Source organism: Numenius arquata, chromosome 1 (assembly GCF_964106895.1).
Source record: "Numenius arquata chromosome 1, bNumArq3.hap1.1, whole genome shotgun sequence".
In the NCBI taxonomy this organism is placed as follows: domain Eukaryota; kingdom Metazoa; phylum Chordata; class Aves; order Charadriiformes; family Scolopacidae; genus Numenius; species Numenius arquata.
In genome coordinates, this window is record NC_133576.1 from 21,711,545 (window position 1) to 21,730,052 (window position 18,508).

General features: G+C 44.2%; 1 protein-coding gene across 1 annotated transcript in view; it reads left to right on the forward strand.

Annotated features, from left to right (window-relative positions):
- CD96 (CD96 molecule) overlaps positions 1 to 18,188 on the forward strand; it is a 28,072-nt gene extending 9,884 nt beyond the window's left edge. Inside the window, exons 5-15 of the mRNA XM_074156262.1 lie at positions 3,342 to 3,397; positions 5,681 to 5,771; positions 6,141 to 6,317; positions 7,564 to 7,617; positions 9,456 to 9,500; positions 10,393 to 10,467; positions 13,024 to 13,098; positions 14,911 to 14,991; positions 15,631 to 15,717; positions 16,889 to 17,012; positions 18,080 to 18,188. Of these exons, the coding sequence (XP_074012363.1) occupies positions 3,342 to 3,397; positions 5,681 to 5,771; positions 6,141 to 6,317; positions 7,564 to 7,617; positions 9,456 to 9,500; positions 10,393 to 10,467; positions 13,024 to 13,098; positions 14,911 to 14,991; positions 15,631 to 15,717; positions 16,889 to 17,012; positions 18,080 to 18,188 (974 nt within the window). The remainder of the gene's footprint in view (positions 1 to 3,341; positions 3,398 to 5,680; positions 5,772 to 6,140; positions 6,318 to 7,563; positions 7,618 to 9,455; positions 9,501 to 10,392; positions 10,468 to 13,023; positions 13,099 to 14,910; positions 14,992 to 15,630; positions 15,718 to 16,888; positions 17,013 to 18,079) is intronic.
- Positions 18,189 to 18,508: the final 320 nt, after the last annotated feature.

Below are 18,508 nucleotides of genomic sequence, written 5' to 3' on the forward strand. Positions count from 1 at the left end.
TGTGAGGCTGATGCTCTGAATGCAAAGAAAGACCCAACAGAGAGCAGAAAAAAAAAAAAAAAAAGTAAAACCTGTGTCTGGGAGCTGTTCGTCACTGACGCAAGAGAAATAAAAATAGAAGTTAATAATCTGAAATTTCCTCTTGCGTTTGCATGATTCAGACATGGGTCTTACTTTTAAAAGTCAACGTTTGTCAAACAGCTACAATGTTACCTGGCCAGTCGTTCAAGTATACTGACAGACTTGAACTGTCCCTCTCCCCCAACCCTGCTGATGTTCTCGCCTTGGTTTGTGTATCTGTTAGCCTAAGAGGTTGCTTTATTTGGCTTATTCTCTGAATTACTGTGTCACATGTGGCTGGCTGTGCATACACCCACACCAGCATATTAGTGCAAACAAGAGAAAGCAACCGTGGCCCTTGGTGCTGAGCAGCCTGTGATGCTCCCAGTAAGTGCCGGCTGGCTTTGGACTGGGGTGCTGTGCCATCAGCCTCTCTCACAGGCCTCCTGAGGGCAGGGGTAGGTGGAGGGGCTCCCTAGGAGCTAGTTTGTGGTGGGTACTGAGGAAGATCTCTCAGACCTCAGGCCAACAGGGTCAAGATCTCGGAGGAAGTGCATTTGCTTTGCTCTTAACCCTTTCATGTCTGATATATTTTGGGTAAAATAACTATTTTGCATGTTGTCTCGCTCTTTTCTGTTACCATTGGCTGAAGTCACACTGCTTATGATTGCATCGTACCAGCTTTTCTCCATTTACCTTTCTTGTGCTACAGTGGGAGGGGAGACCAAGAGCAAATGGTCCAGAGCCACCCCTGTGCCAGCCCACACCCCCATGCGCTGGCAGGGCAGAACAAGCAGAGACAGTGGCCAGAATAATCCAGCAATCTCCAGCTGACGTCTGGGGACAGACAAACAGCCGCTTCAGATGACAGCACCCCTCTTGTTCCTAAGCTGACCAAGAAATGAACATTTATGCCCTAGCAGGTAGACCAAGCCTCAGACGGCCAGGGCAGGATCTAAAGCATGATAGTAAACCCATACAATGTCAACAGCATATTATATTACTTATATCTGTCATCCTGGCCATTAGAAAGGATGTAGGTAGAGATCCGAAGCCAAGTGAAACCTGGAGATATTTTCCCATCTCAGCAAGCCAGCAACCCTGCTGTCACCAAAACACCTGTGCAATTGAACCCCACGGGCTGGGTGGCATGAAGGAACGGCAGGGGAGGGCAGGCAGCTCGTGCACCATGGTACTGTAATGCGCAGGAGGAGAGGAAGGGGAAAGATCCTTGTGCAGGGTCCCTCTGACAAATGCTTCAGGGCTAAACACAGTGGAGGCAGCCCAAGTCTGAGGGGTGGCAGTGGCACCTCCCCACAGATGCTTGAGGTGGCCTGAGTCTGACTGAGAGCAGAGCAGGAGAGAATGGGGAAGACAGGAACAAGACTTTCAATGAAGTTGAGAGTCTTGATAGATTAAATAAAAAGAGAGAGACCTTTTTTTAAGAGCGTACTTTTGGACCTAAATGTTTCAAAATATTTCTTTCCTAGAACAGAGTTCTTTTAGATACAAGTTTCTGAGAAAATGTATAGCCTTTTCCCATCTAACTTTGCCAAATATTGATTTCTCCTTTTTGTAAGAGTAAAAGCTCAGCAGCAGAAACTACTATACTAAATATTGAATTTCTGCTAGACCCAAAATGTTGGTAAATATCCTAGCAAGACAAATGAATGTCAAACTGTTAACAGGGGCTGCGATGTTAAATGGAAAAGATCTATTAGACCATTCAGAGCTGTTCTTGAAAGCTGCCTGCCAGAACAGTTACCCAACAACCATGTCTTCTGAGAAAGCAGAGGACAACATCCAATATAGATGTGGAAAAGCATACTTTACCTGTTATCATCAAAAAGCAAAAGGAAGAGCAGGCACTAGACTGGGTTTTATTTAGTCTCTCAACCAACTTTTAGCTGAGATTAGAGGATCTAGCTTACCAGACTTTTTCTTACATCTGAAAAAGTATGGTTGTCTTCTACCAGCCCTGCTACCATCTGTACAGTTTTGGCAAGGAAGAAACAAAGATGGAATCCTCAGACATCCATTTTCTGATAGGAAGAATTCACCAAAACAAAACAAAATGAAACCAAACCAAAAAAAAAAAAGAAGAAAAAAAAAACACCAAAGGAAATTCCACCCAAAAAGTACTGCAAGTCCAGAAAAACATAAGTTCATGATAATTAAATATAGGTCACTCCCAGGCATAATCCATCGGTAACAAAAGGGAGAAAAATGGAAATTAAAAAAAGAAGGTAGGAGAGTCCTTCATGGATTTGTTATATAAAACAACAGGGAAACTTGAGCAGTTCAACTCAGAGGGGAACGTAATGAACTGAAGTGACCCTATATCAGTTAACAGGGTTAGAAAAAAAGAAAATAAAATTATCTTAATTGTAAAGAATAAAGTGAGGTTTAGGTTGGAAAGAGAAAGAATGATGGATCTCATAAGTAATCCAAGGGCTGCACTTGTTTCCAGTCCAGTTTAAGGCTCAGAAAGGACCAGAAGCACAATTTATCCAAGGCTTTTGAGATTTGATATATATTAGCACAGTTTCAATAGTCCTTACTTAATAAGTCAGTTAATATTACTGCAAACCAGTGACCCCAATGGCTAATTTAGAAATGCCAATGTAGAGAGGCTTATGGTAGCTTTTATCTGTACAGTCAGCTGTGCATAGAACCAAAATGCTGTGAAAAAAAAAAAAGAAAACACTTTTTCCATTTCTTGTGGATGTGGTCACCAGAGACCCACTGCTCTGATGGAAAGGTGAGCTCTGGGCTTCCCAGCAAGGCAGGAAGTGTCTGTGGTGTGACACTGTCACATGTCTGCCCAGGTGACAGCATGTGGATAGCTGGTACCCAAAATCAATCAATGTTTGTGGAGACAGCTGAAGCCTTTGCAGACGACTTTGATTGGCAAACACATGGAGGAACCAACAACTGGGGAGTGTTTTATTTCAGCAGGCCCTGGAATGGTGGCTCTGCTACCAGAACCATGACTGATGGTTTCAGCTCGCTTCTCCAGCAAAGCCACCCAAGAGTAGTTTAGATAGATAGGCAGGGAAGTACCTCACAGATCTTGTGGTAGTAGCTGCTGATATATGCTCATAAACCACTTCCTTGACTTCATATCAGAGCTGTGCAAGCTTTTGTCTTGCTAGGTGTGTAGGTGGATGTAGGATTTCATTTCTTCTCTTTTTACGAAACAGGGCTGTCAAATCTCATTAGAAGCTGTTACTGTGACCTTCAGTATCCATTTCACTAACACATTTCTGTTTGCTTTCCAGCCTACCCCGAGATCTCCATTAGCCTGCAGAAGGGCTCAGCTGGCACCTCGCAGAAGGTGAGCAATTTTGAAGCAAAGAGTAATGCCCGTGACCATCACCGTGCCACCCCAGCAGGGCCAGGCAGGCTAAGCTGAATCAGATGTAGGCGGGACCTCCAACCTGGCCAAACTCACAGGGTGACGAGCAAGTCAATGAATTAATGTCAGCCATTTGTCCCCTTCCTTATGAGCGATTCCCATCCCCGCAGCAGCGAGCTGCTTCACTGAGCACAAACTGGAGCTAGCTACAGGCTTCTCTGTGGCGTGGGCAAAATCTGATTTTGCGTTAGCCCCAGGGAAAGGTCCGGGACAGGATCGAGAGGCTGTGAGGAGGAGTCAGTGGTGTTGCAGGGGGCTGCAACGCTCCCTTTCCCATCGCAACGTTGCTGGTGTTGCAACGCTCCCTTTCCCATCCCACCCTCTGGCTACTGCCCAGCAGCCTCAAGCTGCCCTCTCCTCACTGCATAAAATCCCTCTCCAAAGAAGGCCACTGGCTACCTGGGATGCTGCTCCAAGGGGGTAGGCAGTGGCAGTCCTCACCTGCACACAGACCCCTGGGGACAGGGAGGAGCAGGTGCTCTGCTCGGGGCACTGACATGGTCTAGTGTGTCGATGGAAAGGTGATGATTTTTTCAGGCATAATGTGGCATGCTGCAAGCAGAACTCAGCTGGAGCAATTAGATGCCGATGGAGGGGCTGGATCTACTTAGAGCTGAGCAGTTACATGTGTGTTCTGGGGCCTTTATTTTATCACCTCCTTGGCAATGGCAAAACCTAAAGAGAAAGTCTGCTGTACCACATTGGCTGTACTTAGCATAACACATGTTTGTGGCCCATATGACTGACTAGCAAGCTATGACGCTTTGCTTCCTGTTGCATCCATCCAGGTTGAAGCTTTTGATCTGTGAGCATTCCAAGCTAAGAAAGTTTTCCTTGGAAAGAGTGCTGGCGGGCAGACAGAACCTTGTATTAACCATACCCACGTGTTGTCAGGCAAGCCATAAGTCAGCTGGTTCTGCAAAACCAGTATAATTTTCCTGGTGACCTATTTCCAGGTGTGGTGTTGGATATTGCAGGCTTTTGTCTGCACTGTCCTGCGGAGCAGAGCAAAAGGTGCTGCTATCATCCAACCGGGCAACAAAAACTCTTCCAAGAGCCTCTGTTCATTGTTCACCCCCAAACAAACACAGACTCCTTTCCTTCTCTTTTCCACCTTTTCTTGCAGGACTTAAATCTACTTTGGATGTCAGATTCGTGTTTCTTCATAGGAAGCATATGTAAACATATTATGAACTAACAGTGCCTGAAAAATTAGGGAACAATGAAGAGAAAAAAGAGGAAAGCCATTACACTACAAGTTTCGAGGCTATTTACCATGGCAAGGAAAGAGTTTCAGCTCAGTAGTTTCAGTCTTCGTACTGAATGATTGACTTCTGCTGGCTGCAGTGCATCAAGCTTGCTTTCAACTAAATGTGTGAACCACTTTCTTCGAAAGTGGGAGCAAGAGGGATTTGTGCTGCATGAGTAGCACATGCTTTTTTTCTTTTTTTTTTCTTTGTTTAACTGGGCAAGGCAATTTCTCTTAGTGCCATAAGCTGCTAAGTTAATGTTATGTAATGTAATTGGGAACATCCAGGCAGCATAAGGATGAGACGTCCCATCCTGCTAGTGCACAAACCTTCATCCAGCCTTGGTTTTGAGGCCCTTCCCATCTATTGCTTGATGAGAAATTAAATTGAGCACAAACACAGATTTTTGGAGCAATTGGCATACAGCCAGGAGTACTGCATCTGAGCATGCAATTCCTTGTGACCTCTAGAAACCTCTTGCATATTGTGCCTTCTACAAAGGTAGAAAATTTTGTATATTCAACACATCATTGTGCTAGGCAGTCTTTTTGGGGGTTTGCCTCCTTATCTCCCTAATGAAGGAAGGACTTACATGGCAATCAGGAGGTGTCTCATTCTCCACACACACCCACCAATGCCAGTGTTTCTCCATGTGGGTGTTTGTCACCGAGGCACTGGGGGGAGGGAGGCTGGGGTATCACTCTATATCTCTCTGGCCACGGCACAGGACCAGAGGGTGTTGGAGCTCTATTATCCCTCAGCTGTCCCAGGGTGATGGGGGCATCCCTGGGCTCTTGTTCAATGGTGTCTGCAACCAGAAAAATGGAAGGGGGAAGAAATGCAATAAAGAGGAAGTGAGTGAGTAAATAAGCTCTGTCTGTAAGGGATTTTGGAAGCCAGCAGCCAGGTGAGAAATGCCAGAGGCTAACTACTGTTTTTTACTGCCTCACAGCCTAATGTGAGCTGCATCGTGAGGAAGGCATTTCCCAAGCCAAGCCTCCAGTGGTACGTGGACAGAGTGAGCCTGATGGAGCAGCCTGGAGGTAATACAACCCGTTCATAGGACAATGGCACAGCTGTAGGAGTCGTTCCCAAGAAAAGCGATGGTTTCTCATCTGCTCCTGCCATGGGAAGCCTGTGGCTGTCCATCAGGGTGAAGGGGAGGATCAGCCCTCCTCAAAGAAAACAGCTGGTGAAGAACCATGACCATATCCCCCTGCAACTGCCACTGATGGGAACAATGGCTTGAAATAACCCCGCTGTTCTTGCCATCTTTGATAACATCTCAGCAAAGAAACCTGCAGCCATATGAGCTTCCTTTTCAGTATCGGTATTTTGCACAGCTCTGCTTTATAGTTTGGAATGTAATGAGAGGGTCTTGCAGCTTTTCTTTTTTTTTTTCTTTCCCCAAGAAATTCCTGTTGAACAAGACGACTTGCAAGATAGTGAAGGTTTCTATCATCTGAGATCGACGCTGCTGTTGCAAGGGACCCACCAGACACATAAGACGTTCTCGTGTGCATGTCTGTTTTCCTTCCTTAGGAATGAAACGTGGAATATTTCATCAGAAGAAATATTTGTTTCCTTCGGTAGGTTTTTCATAGATAGGATACATCCAAAACATAAAACGTAAAGAACACCAAACACATGTATTCTCTGTTATTCAAAATACAGAAGAAATGCCAAGAGTATGGAAGCTTTATTGTATAAGTTCATCGCACAGCTTGAACTTTCTGGGAGGTTTTTTAGCTCAAGTCTTTGCTCAAGCCTCTAAATGAGCTAAGAAACTCCTACACAAATATAAGATGCTTGCTGTTTGTTTAGGCAGTATCTTGCTGCAGTTCTTATACCCCAAAATACACTAGCTTAGCCACATGGCACCAGTGAGCTATCATAATCATGTGTTTCTCACTGTGCACTCCTGGCAGAAAATCTGCATGTGTGCAACACAGCTCTCCTAAAAATCAAACCGTCAGAGTCAGGGCTGTGTTGTACATCTTCAGTGAAACTTGCAAAAGGCCCCTAAAACGGTTGAATCACTTTGGACAATGGAGAGACTCCCCTGTACTATAAGAATTAGCTACACAATTAAGGAAGTATGGAGAAATACTGTCTCAAGTAGTTGGTGAAAGCAGGAAAAGCGGTAGTGCAGAGGTTTATGGCATTTCTGAAGATGCAGGGTGGTTGGTAAAAAGGGCAGACTGACTTACTTCAGCATCCTCTTGTGTATGCCTCCTCTTCGGGTGCAAATGCATAGTTACACCTTTTTCTTTTTTTTTTTTTGTACTATGTATGCTCCTTGCTGCACAGATAATACAACCGAACTGCTGGCCCCTTAGCAGTCTCCACGGGTACATCACGTACCATGGTGACTGCTTGAAGCTCAGCTGTATCCACTTGTGGCTGTGGATATGTTTATTGGTATGTTTTTCCACAAAGAAAGACTGCATCAAAAGCCAGAGCTCACTCCTCTGGAAATATAGCTTTGGAGGGAAGGGAGATAAATGATCATTTTTCTCCAAAATGACTCATTTCACCCAATTTGCAGTTTTGTAGAAATATATTCAAATCGGAGAGCCGTCAATTAAAGCAGTCTACATTCTTGCCTGCAGGCTATGCTAACGTTAAGATAGATCCACTCTGTATAAAAATGTTAATGTATTTAGATGTGACAGAAAGAAAAGAATGAAATTAATTCTCAGTTATATTCTGTGAAGGTGCCATACTAATGCACAGTATGACACAAACCCCAAACTAAATTTTCAGCTTTTATAACAAAAGCCTAACTACTTCTAAGAACTGCTTTAATCTTTTTTTCTTTTTCTTTCTTCACAGACAATAAGTCTAATGAAGCCTCATCTAAAGCTTTTACGACCATAGCTTCAGAAGGTAGGATAAATTAGAGAATGAAATAATTTGGGTTAGGTTAAAAGTGAATCTGTAAATTCCTAAAGCTGTTGGAGAAATAGTTTTGCAAACTTGTTTCTGGATGGGTAGTAAGGTATCCCTTTTTCTAGCTATGACTTCAGAGAAAATACAATAAACAGATATTTTGGTGACATAATCTATCATAATTAAGCCCAAGCATAATTAAACTCCAGCCTTGAGGGGCACTTAATGTTATTTCTGATGCTTCAGCTGGCATTTGAATATAGCTCTTTCAGCACTGAACTGATAATTAAAAATAACAGCCCTAGTAATGGTTCTTCTGCTTAAGTACACAGCCAAGATCCTCAACACTTTTGCCTAATTAAAGAACTGATGGGATGTTTCTTCATTTGTGTAAATTTGGTAAATCCGCACTCTGCCCCTGCAAGTTTGTCTTATTATCAGCTTATTGCAGACAGATAAATGGTTCCCTCCACACCTCAACGGAAGCCCTTTGGAGACACCTCTCCTGGGGCAACTTGTTCTGCTCCCCACGGGAGGCAGCTGCATTTCAGGGGTGGGTTACTTGAGTGTGTCAGAGAAACACTGTAGACAAACGGCATGGAAAGAAGTGTGGTTTTCTATGTCAGCTTACTTCTGTGAGTGAGGGTTGTGGCAGGCCCTGGGGGTTCAGACAGTACCCTGCTGGGCACCAGAAAGCCATACCAGGTACGAAGGGTCCCTGAGAGAGAGACTTTTTCCTCTGCTGGCCTCTGCAAGGTGATGTCTCAAAGCAGCCCCTGCAGCTTGCATCAGGTCTCCACCCTGCTTTGCCTTGCATGCTCTGCAGAAACGTACTGGCAGCTGGGCACACCTCAAGGTGCCCCATCAACCTGGTGTTTAGACCTGCTGCATCTTTGGTAAAGAGTCCATCTATATAACGAAATCCCTGTTAGCGCAGGCAAGGCTAAGATGAAATGCAGATGGAAGAGCAACACTCAAAACTACCAAAGGAGGTACAAATGCTTGCAAAGAAAAGCAGCTGGAGAGTTGATGGTTAGCCACGTATGCTAAGATCCTTTCTGCAGAGGGTTGCTCCCCACTCGATGTCCTCCCAACAAGCCTGACCAGGCAGAGGTACCTTCTGGCTGCCTTCCCAGATATGTCCTTCTAATGGGGGTGTGTGAGCTTTCATAGATCACCTCCTTCATGAAGCCCTTTGGGAATATTTAAACCTTCTTCCCAACATACACAGGGGGTACTTTGCCTCATCTCCTGGGGAAAAAAAAAAAGAAAAAAAAAGTGAGAGGTCTCATTCAGGTTGTAAATGCTGCTTGAGCAGGATGGTGTCTCTGCTGTGCTTGGCTGGCTGGTTAATAGTCCTTTAATTACAAGAAATAACTCCCTCTCCTCTTCTTTGAGGACTTGGTGGGCACTTTGCAGTGCAAAGTATCCCTGAAATTTTCTGTCAGAGTTGCAATCTCTGAAGTGCCTCATGGATGGAGCTATGCAGGTGCCACCACTGGGTCATACATGTTGTTTCAACATGCATGCCAATAAGATGCATCTGTTCGTATGGGATAAAACCATGTAACACACTTCTGCTTTTTGAGTTGAGGTGCCCAGGTCTCCAAACGTTTTTCCCCAAAACCTCCGTTTCCCTAGGGATTTCACAGCAGAGTTACCTTTGGTCCTCCATGCTTCTCATTGGACCACTTGGCTGAGTTGTGCATTGAAAGATTATTTGGAAATTAAGTGTGATGCACTCCCTCACTCTTACATCTTTGAATCACCCACTTTTTTAAAGCAGAATAAACACCTTTGTCTCCCTGAGTAAAAGTGTTCTATATTTGTTATAGACCTTGGAAATTCAGCACTTCCATCTGCTGTCATGACTACCTCAGGTAAGGGGAAAAGAAAGCTCCTTCTTTATTACTCAGTCAATACATGTAGGATTTCTGCTTGACCATTGCTTAAATGTCATGTACACAGAGCCAGAGGTATGCCAGGGAAAGGTCAGTGTGCTCTGGTACTGATGGTACCTATGTGCTGCTGGACAGGCATTTGTGAACTATGAAGTTACCCAAGAAGAGATCTGACACAAATCCTGCTAAAGCTGTCGTGTTAGGACAGTATCTAAGATGACATGCTGCATATCACATATTATTCTTATGTCTTTTTATAAAATGGAATAAAAACCCTTATGCAACTATGAATAAATTTGTCCTATTGTAACAAAGATATGCACGTGATAGAAAAGTTAAACCCACCACTTTTCCCTGACCCAATAGTAACGCATCATTCCCATTTATTAATGATATCAGATAAATAACACCGCTTTACCAGAGCATGCATATGGATAACTATACAAAACTATCTTCAGCAACTGAGAAGAAAACCTGCAAGAGTAGGTGATCTCCTGGGCGTATATGGCTGCAGCACATTGTTGGGACCATTTCTGGCAAGGCCCTAGCTAGGCAGGGGAGCACCACCACGAGTGCATAATCCACCAAACAGCAGTTAAAGTGAACCCTGTGTATAAAAACATAAATAGATAAATAGCCCGGATGAAAGGGTCAGCAATAATAATGTCATCCATTCTGATGGCCCCTTGAACTTGTGGGTTGTGTTTTGAGCACTTCACCTTAGCTCTGACAGCAGGATTCCTGCTGCAAAGTCTGCATTTACCCTACAGCTACCGCAAGCTCTTTGATCCAGGTTGTTTTATGACATTAATATTATTTTTAAAAGATCCTGTTGACTAAATATGATACCATGTAATCTGTTTGTCTTTAGAGCACCAGTCGACATCTTTGGCTTCTCCAGATTTCACAAGTCAAGCAAGCTTGGCTCCTGCTTCCACAACACAAGGTAATCAATTCAGCCAAAATGTTTTCTCTATTGCCTCAAGAACATAGGAGAAAGATATATAAACACAGTAACTCTCTTGCATTTTTTGTAGCAAGCAATTTAATGTCCACTGAAGCCCTTTTCCTCATGCATTAAACACTAGGAAGTACACAGTTCAAAACTAAATATATGAGAAAGTACTGTCTTGATTTCATCTTTTTTAATGCTCCATTCAGGATATATGCATTAGTTTTAGCAAGTGAATAGACATCGAGAATGTGTTTTTACAATATTTATTCCTTGTATCTCTTCAGTTAAATATCATACAAAAATAGAATGACATTAGAGCTAGAAAATAGTGCAGCCCAAACATCGGAGCACAGGAGTAGAAGTACAAAGTACCGATAAACAAAATATTTACAGCAGATGACTCAAATCGGTGATTTCTTCCCCGGGCTGGTGACACCGAGGCCAGTGGAGGGCAGGGTGACTCACTCAAAAGGGTTTAAGCTGGCTTCCCCAGGGAGAGCTATGTGCACCGGTGGCTGGCACGCACCCAGCAGCGCAGCAGCAGCAGCAGCCTGAATGGAGAGCAGGAGAGGCTGTGCACCTGCTGCCTTCTGATCCCAAAATCAAAGGTTGATGCCCGCCAGTCCCAGCAGAGTGCAATTTCTCGCAGCACAGCCTATCTGCAAACACGTTTTTTCTTTAAAGTCTCTTTCCATTTTGAAGCTCAGCTGCTGATCCCTGTAGGACCGGCTGGTTTGATGCACAGAAGGGCGCTGGGGCTGCCCTCGCCGGCAGCAAGGTGTGCGCTCGCTGCCACGCAGCCTGAATAAATGCAGGCATGGCACATGCTCCTGTTTCAGAGACAAAACAGCCCAGGTGAACGGGCAGAGCCATCAGCAGGGGGAAGAGGCAATGTGGCAAGTTGCTGTCAAATGCCATCTTCCCCTTCACAGCAGCACCAAAGCTTTGCCTCAGAAAAGGTCCACCACTGGGGCAGCGGATGGCAAGAGTGGATTTGCCCCTTGGTATTTGCGGCAGCCTTGCTCTCCCAAACAAATAAAAAAAATCACTTGCAACAGACTAACTTTCACAAGCTTGTGGGGCATTGAACGTCTTCCTTAAACTGTGTAATTCAATCCCCCAACCTTCCCTTAAAGTAACCTACATTACATGATAGCAGTGTTTACCCAGAGATGCACGAGTAACGTGATGGGCAGTATGTGGGGTAATGTTGTAAGAAGATGCTGAACACATGGCTTCATCCTGCCCCAACGGAGTGCTGTTTGGCAGCTGAATCACTCAATGTAAAGCCCTGGGGCATGAAGAGGCTGGATCGAGATATGCCAGGGTGGGAATACAGATTACAGCTAAAGTTTGCAGCTTCTCAGGCTGCATTCCCCATCCCCAAAGTAGAGACACTTGCCTAGCCTGGTGGACAGCAGGCAGCAAAGCACTTGTCCTTGTGGACTGAAAGCCCTTCTGTCTCAACAAACAATTTCACAACAAAGGCTATAAATATACAGTGTAAACAGAGGATTCTCCTTACTGGATTATATATCTTCACTGTTTGAGGAGGTAAGAGGTCAAAGTCATAGTATAAGCCGGAGCCGAGCCATTTCTCTTCTGTAAGTAGCCCAGGAAACATTGCCTTTTAACCAATGCCTCTGATGTGTGGCACTTGTGGTGTGCCAACCATAGGGTAGTGCTTCTCCTCTCTGGCTCACTGCTGGTTCCCGCACTGGTGCCACCATCAGCTCCTTGAGCAGACTCTTTGGGCTGCAGCCGAGGCAGAACATCAAGTCCAAGTCTGCTGTTGTACAAAGGGGTTTAGTTCAGTGCCTGTTATTTTGCAAGTTTTTAATGAAAATCCGAGAGAATTGATACGAGAGAAGAGAGCACAGCTATAGGCAGGAGAAGGAGGGGAGACAAAGCCAAGGCTGTTAGAACTGCAGCCTTGTCTTTGCTTAGCTGCCACCATAGCTCTGTCTCTGAACTCAGAGATGCTTAGGCTTTGAGTGCTGGACCACAGCTGCATTTCACCTTCTCAGGTTTCCTCAGATTGCTTAATGATACTTCTCCAATGAGACAGGTGTCGGGAAAGATAGACTCTTTTTAGTAAATGTGAAATAGTCCTCTTTTCCCTGCTAGTTGGGAAAACAGTTTTGTCTCATTGGAGCTGGTGAAACCCTGTCTAAATTCTGATTTATGTACATTTGCTCATCACTCTCTATTGGTTTCAGGTCAAAACGAGCCAGAGAACTCAGTACTACTGTGTTGTAGCTGAAACTCAGCTGAAATTCAAAAACATATGCTTAAATGCCTCATATGTTTTCTCAAAGTATATTTATCCATCTCACCAAATGTCTCTTTAGTTTCTCGCTTGTGACAGACTTTAAAACCTGACAGAAAATTTTGTGGTGCTTGTCTGAGGGAAGCCAGCATCTCAGGTGGTAGGTTACAAGTCTTTGACTTCTTCAGTCAGGAAACAGGGAAGAAAGAGGGAAAAATAAAGAACAAGTGATGGGGTCCTCTACAGGTGTTTTCACAAGCTTGTGTGTTTTTCAACAGGAGTGCTGATTTCTACCACAGAGACAAAAAGCTATGCCAGCACCACAGCAGTCAGTGAGAGTTTGACAACAGCATGTGAGTAGTTGATACATCTTTTTTGCTTCATAGGACTGCAGCAGGGGAGTTATGTAGTTGAATACAGGTGTTGCCAAGTGCAAATGTGGCACCAATTTAGGGTTGCAAATCTCCAGTGATCTGGAGTATCTTATAAAAAGTACAGCAGCAGATACTCGGCTCTACATGGTCCTCAGTTTGTGATGCTTTTGCCAAGAGGATTAGCTCTGTGGTGCTTATTTTCAGCTACTAGTTGATAGTGATTACATCACCGTTCAAAAATTATTAGTAAACATGGAAAAGTTGTCTCCAAGCAGAGGCCAAAAATCAGGTGGTGTAATCTGTAGCACCTTTTCAGTACTTCACAGAATCGATTTCCCTGCTGAGTTGCACTGAGTTAGAAGATAAAGACTTGAGTCTTCCAAACCATCAAGGAAAGCATTTGAGTATCCTGGTTTTATTAGACGTATTTAATTTAATAATATTAAAATTGAGAGAGTTGCTAGGCAAATGTAGTGAGTACTGAGGGTAGTTTATAGATGAAATAAATTACTAGAGAAGCTAAATAAAATCACAGAACAGCAACGAAGTCATGAGATAATGTGGGACAATAAAAGCTGGCTAATAGAACATCGAAAGGCAGCCTCATTAAAGATCAATAAATCAAGAAAAAAACCCAGGGGTGGGCACTTTTTCACATATCTTTCTCTTTAGAAAATCTCTGCTCAGCAGCAGAAAGCCAGAAGTGACTTTCTTTTTTAACATCTTGGTTTGTCTTTGTGCTTTCAGAACAGGCAGGACCTGTCAAAGCGCTTTTGCATTTGTATGGCCGTCGTCTTTTGGCTGAAGCACAAACGTAGCAGCCGCTTTCCATTTTCTGAATATGTTTTTGGCAGCACTCCCGTGCTTATTTACCCGCATGTAACCCACAACCACGCATTTAGACTGAAACCTTGTGACAACTTCTAATGCTTCACCATCCTGCTCTAGCACAGCTTGCGGGTTGAGATTTTTGCTAAAAGCGTGCTGAATGACACTGCCATTCGCAGGAGGTGCCGGGCGTTGCACCACTCATCATCTTCTCCACAGCCATGCCCGCCTGACCACCAGCCGGGGCATGGCCTTCAAGGGTCCTCAGTCCAGCAGCTGTAGTTGAGGGCAATTTCAGAGCACCCAGCTCGCTGAGATGTACCAATGTGTTTCCCTGTGCCCTCCCAGGGCCACCAGGCTCGCACAACAGGGATTACCATTATCAATTCGATTCTCTGAGCCTCTAACACAAGCCGTTACGTAAATAATAATAAGCAGTGCTTGTCAGCATGTTGTATACAGCAGATCTCTAAGTGTATGTCCTTTTTTTTAATATAACTTTTTAAAATGCCGGATCTACCCTGCTTATCCCCATAAAATTAAACACCTAATAAACAAGGAGAAAAGAAGAACTGAATTGAATTAATGTCCAAAACTCTCAGTGAATTTTTAGAGTGCCCTAGAATTGTACTGATTTTGGTAGGGCTTTTTAATACATACATACATACACACACACACACACATGCTTGAGTGCTCAATTTCAATCAGAACCAGCATCTCACGAGAAAGAGATTTTTCCTGGCTCTGCCCAGTTACTCATTCATATAATTTAAACAATGGGGCTTTTTTTCTTGGATTTATAAATCAGCAATTGTACTAGAGACTTAGAGGTATCTCTGTTATTTCATTTGTTGTTTGCATCAGAGAAAAGCAAAGGATATAAAATAGCCACACTTAAGCCTAATGAAGCAATCACGTACAGGCTTGTAAGACAATTGAAGGATATGATTTCTTTTTGTACAGATTTGAATGATTCCACCACCGAATCCCCTCAAAGCCTCAGGAATGCCACGCACTCCTCTGAGAATACAACCCTGGTGCATCGTAAGTGCCGTGGCAGCTCTGGAGATGCTTGCCATTGTTTAGTTGCGTATTTTAGCTATTATTTCAGAAGACTCAAACAAGGAGGTAGCTAGAAATAACAGGAATGTATCCTTAGGCAGCACTGATCTTAAACATAGGTAGCTTAGCTATATTACGAAAGGCAAAATATCTGTCTACAAACAGGTGAAAGATGATTTTTGTGGTTCAGGCACAATACTTGACAGAGGAGACTGAGGTTTCACTCAGTCCCAACACAGGCAGAATCTTTTTGTTGCTGTTAAGGCACTTAATATCTTTAGCTTTTTCATTACTGTCAAAGAGGTAAAAAGCTTATCATTCTCCCAGACGTCTATGCGGCTCAACACTGGCTTGCTGGAACGTCTTAATAGGTGTTTTCTAATAGTCCTTGTTTCCTTCTTTCTTCTAATATTCTTTAATTTGATAAAAGCACACTTTTTGTCTAACACAGGGTTGTAAGCCAAAATGTAGCTGTCTCGCCAAGTGCATTTTGACACCTTGATTCTGGAATTTGACTTCCAGTCTTCAGCAGGGTGAATAATGGTGGCTTCAAAACACAACCTTCATTTAAAAAAGTTCCAAATAAATTACTAAAAATGTTCTGTACCCGTATCTTTTTAGGTAACCTGTCCTTCAGTACCACAGACCAGCCAACTTCAGTTACCAGTGGGAAAGGTTTCTTTACTACCAGCAGTCTCAATAGTACTGGTGAGACATTATCCTACAAATCTTCTTCTTTCAGCATACCGTTGCGGTAAGCAAGAAAAACAGAAAAGTGTGAAACCTGCATCATCATGTACATTTGACCAGGGGAGTTCAAAAGAGGGAAAAGAGATTAAAAGACAGCTGCTGTGTCCCCACACCGTGGTTTGTTGCAGTTTTTTGGTATTCCTGCCTTCTCCCTGCATCCACAAGCAATGCCCCAGGGCATGTTTTATTCCAGCAGCAAAATTTGGCTGGTCACACTTCTGTCCCCATGGGCCACTCACAGCTCATGCAGTATGGTGGACTTGGCACCTGGTCCACCACATCCACACAGTCCACCAGTGGCTGTGACGCTGGCTGCCACTGTGGCTAAGACCCAGGCTGGGAGGTGTATCAGTATGACCAACCTTGCAAAGGGCCTTGACGCCAGCACAACGGGAGGTGACACCGGTATCACCCAGCGACTCTTGTGCTCCAGCCCTCTCTAGCACCCAGCCCACTGCTGCACCCTCTGTGGCAGTTGGAGGAGGACCATGCTCCTCTTCTGCTTCCTCCCCATAGCCAGGACCCCAAGGGCACCTCTTTCAGCCACCAGCACCCCCACGGGTGGCTGCGCAAGAGGGGACAGTGGGGGCATCCTGGCACCACAGTGGGGAGAGGCAGCTGGGGTAAGGCAGGAACACTGTGCCACCAGCAAGAGGCCAGCCCAAAAGGTGGCTGCACTCCTGGCCAGACGTTTTGGCAGGGTTTGGTGTCAGAGACATGAAAAATAAGCTGGTGGGTAGGAGGGCTGGGATGGGCAGCTGTGCCCAGCTGCACCATGATATGCTTCCTCTTCTCAGAGAAGCTAGCGAGGCAACAGAGAAAACCAGTGGTTTTTGGATGAAACGCTTGCCAGGTGGCTGTGTCTGAATATTCTCGACCTGCAAACTGATGGGTGGCTGACATCAGCCCACAAACCCAGTCAGAATAAAAATGAGTTAAGTCCACAAATTAGAGCTGCAGTGCTCAGCGTTTGGGATCCTCAGCTGGGAAGCTGGCAGTTGGGTGTTGATTTGGGGCTGCGTTGTCACCCGTACTGTGCCCGGGGGAAGCAGTGACTCACAGGCAGCAAGCAGATTTCCCTCCTCCCTGAGGACATTCAGCTGAGCTCTGTCTCCTGTGTTCCTTCCAGGTGGCGTGAAGAACACGAAAGCCGGTCGCTTCTCCTGGCCAACAGTGGTAGCCGTCCTGCTCCTCTTCTGCAGTTTTCTAATAGCTTTAGGCATCAGGAAATGGTGTCAGTACCAGAAAGAGATGTAAGTATAGGGAAGGGAACCGCAGGGGCGGGAGGGGTGGCACAGGGGACAGCACAAACTAACCCAGCTGTTTAGATTTCTGCATTTTCACTTGAGACTACCCGTAGCACACAAGACATTTAAATACATGAATCACTAATGCTGGTTTTTTCATACAGAGGTATGAAATGTGGTGCGTTCTCAGTCCTTTCATCTGTTCCATGGGTTACCTATAAAATAAATTTTAAAAAATAAGAGCTGTGGTGCAGCTTCAGGGTGTGAGGGAAGAATACAAGTCAATTTTTTTTCCCCAGAGCCCCTCACTTCTATTAGCCTCCCTGCCAGCTGCTTTTACTTTCTCATTTTGCATGGTTACTTGAGGACAAGTTTTAATGAAATTGTACTTCTAGGGAAGCTTTATTTGAGTTGCGAATAATATATGTGAAAGTAGGCTACCTGAAACTTAATCCCAGTCAAAGAAACAATGAGTTTGTAATTATTACCAAAGCTTAATTCCCTACTAAAGCACTCGGAGATCTACTGATGTAGTATCCAAGTATGTAATAGCCAATTATTTTTAATCTTACAAACATTACTAAAATGTTTGAAAAATCAAGGTGATAATGAATCATTTGTGGTTCTAGAAAACCCTTTTAAAACATGACTGCAAGTCCTGTATATTGAAGGAAAAAATGGGATTTATTTTTTTCACTGTTTTAGGATGGGACCTTTCTTTATCATGGCCTATCAATTGCCAAAAAAACTCATTATGAGTCTTCAGATATACCTTCAGAGAGCACTGTGAGCGAAAGATCCCTGCAGGGGTTTTGAATGGTTCACCAGGACAATGATCTGCTCTTTTAAAGCATGAATAAAATAAAATTGTGAGGTGGGAGCCAAGAAAGCCAAAGAAGTACCAGAAGGTGTGCTGGAGCTATAGAACGGAAACAGGGAAGTCACAGTATGTAAGAGCAAATGTTAGGTGCTCTTGTAATGATTTACTGTCATCTACCTCCTTCTGTGAACATTTTACAACAGTCTTTTATATGGCTTTTGTGTGATAGTGGGTTTTTTCTCTTCTGTTTCAGTATGAACAGACCTCCATCTTTCAAGCCACCGCCACCTCCAATAAAGTACGCCTCCATGGTGGAGTCTGATGGGACCCCCCCATCCTGCCACGAACTGGAGAACCTGTAACATAGCTTACACCCCTTGTGTACCGTGCAGAAGACTGACACAGTTAAAAGGCTCTGTCTTTAAAACAGTGACTACAGAAGTTCGGTGTTAATGACCCATATTAAATTCAGAGCGCCTAAATGACATTAATGTTGGAAGCTGAGCACCCCTGAGGACATTTACTTCATCCTGTCTATCTCTGTGTATGAATTACGCTAACACCATTGTGAGTGTCACCATGAGATTACAAGTACTTAATTTGAACGGGGTGATCAACTGGGAATTTGCTGTCTTGTTAATGGGAGCAGATTAACACATCACTCCGCCAGCCTGCCTGAAGA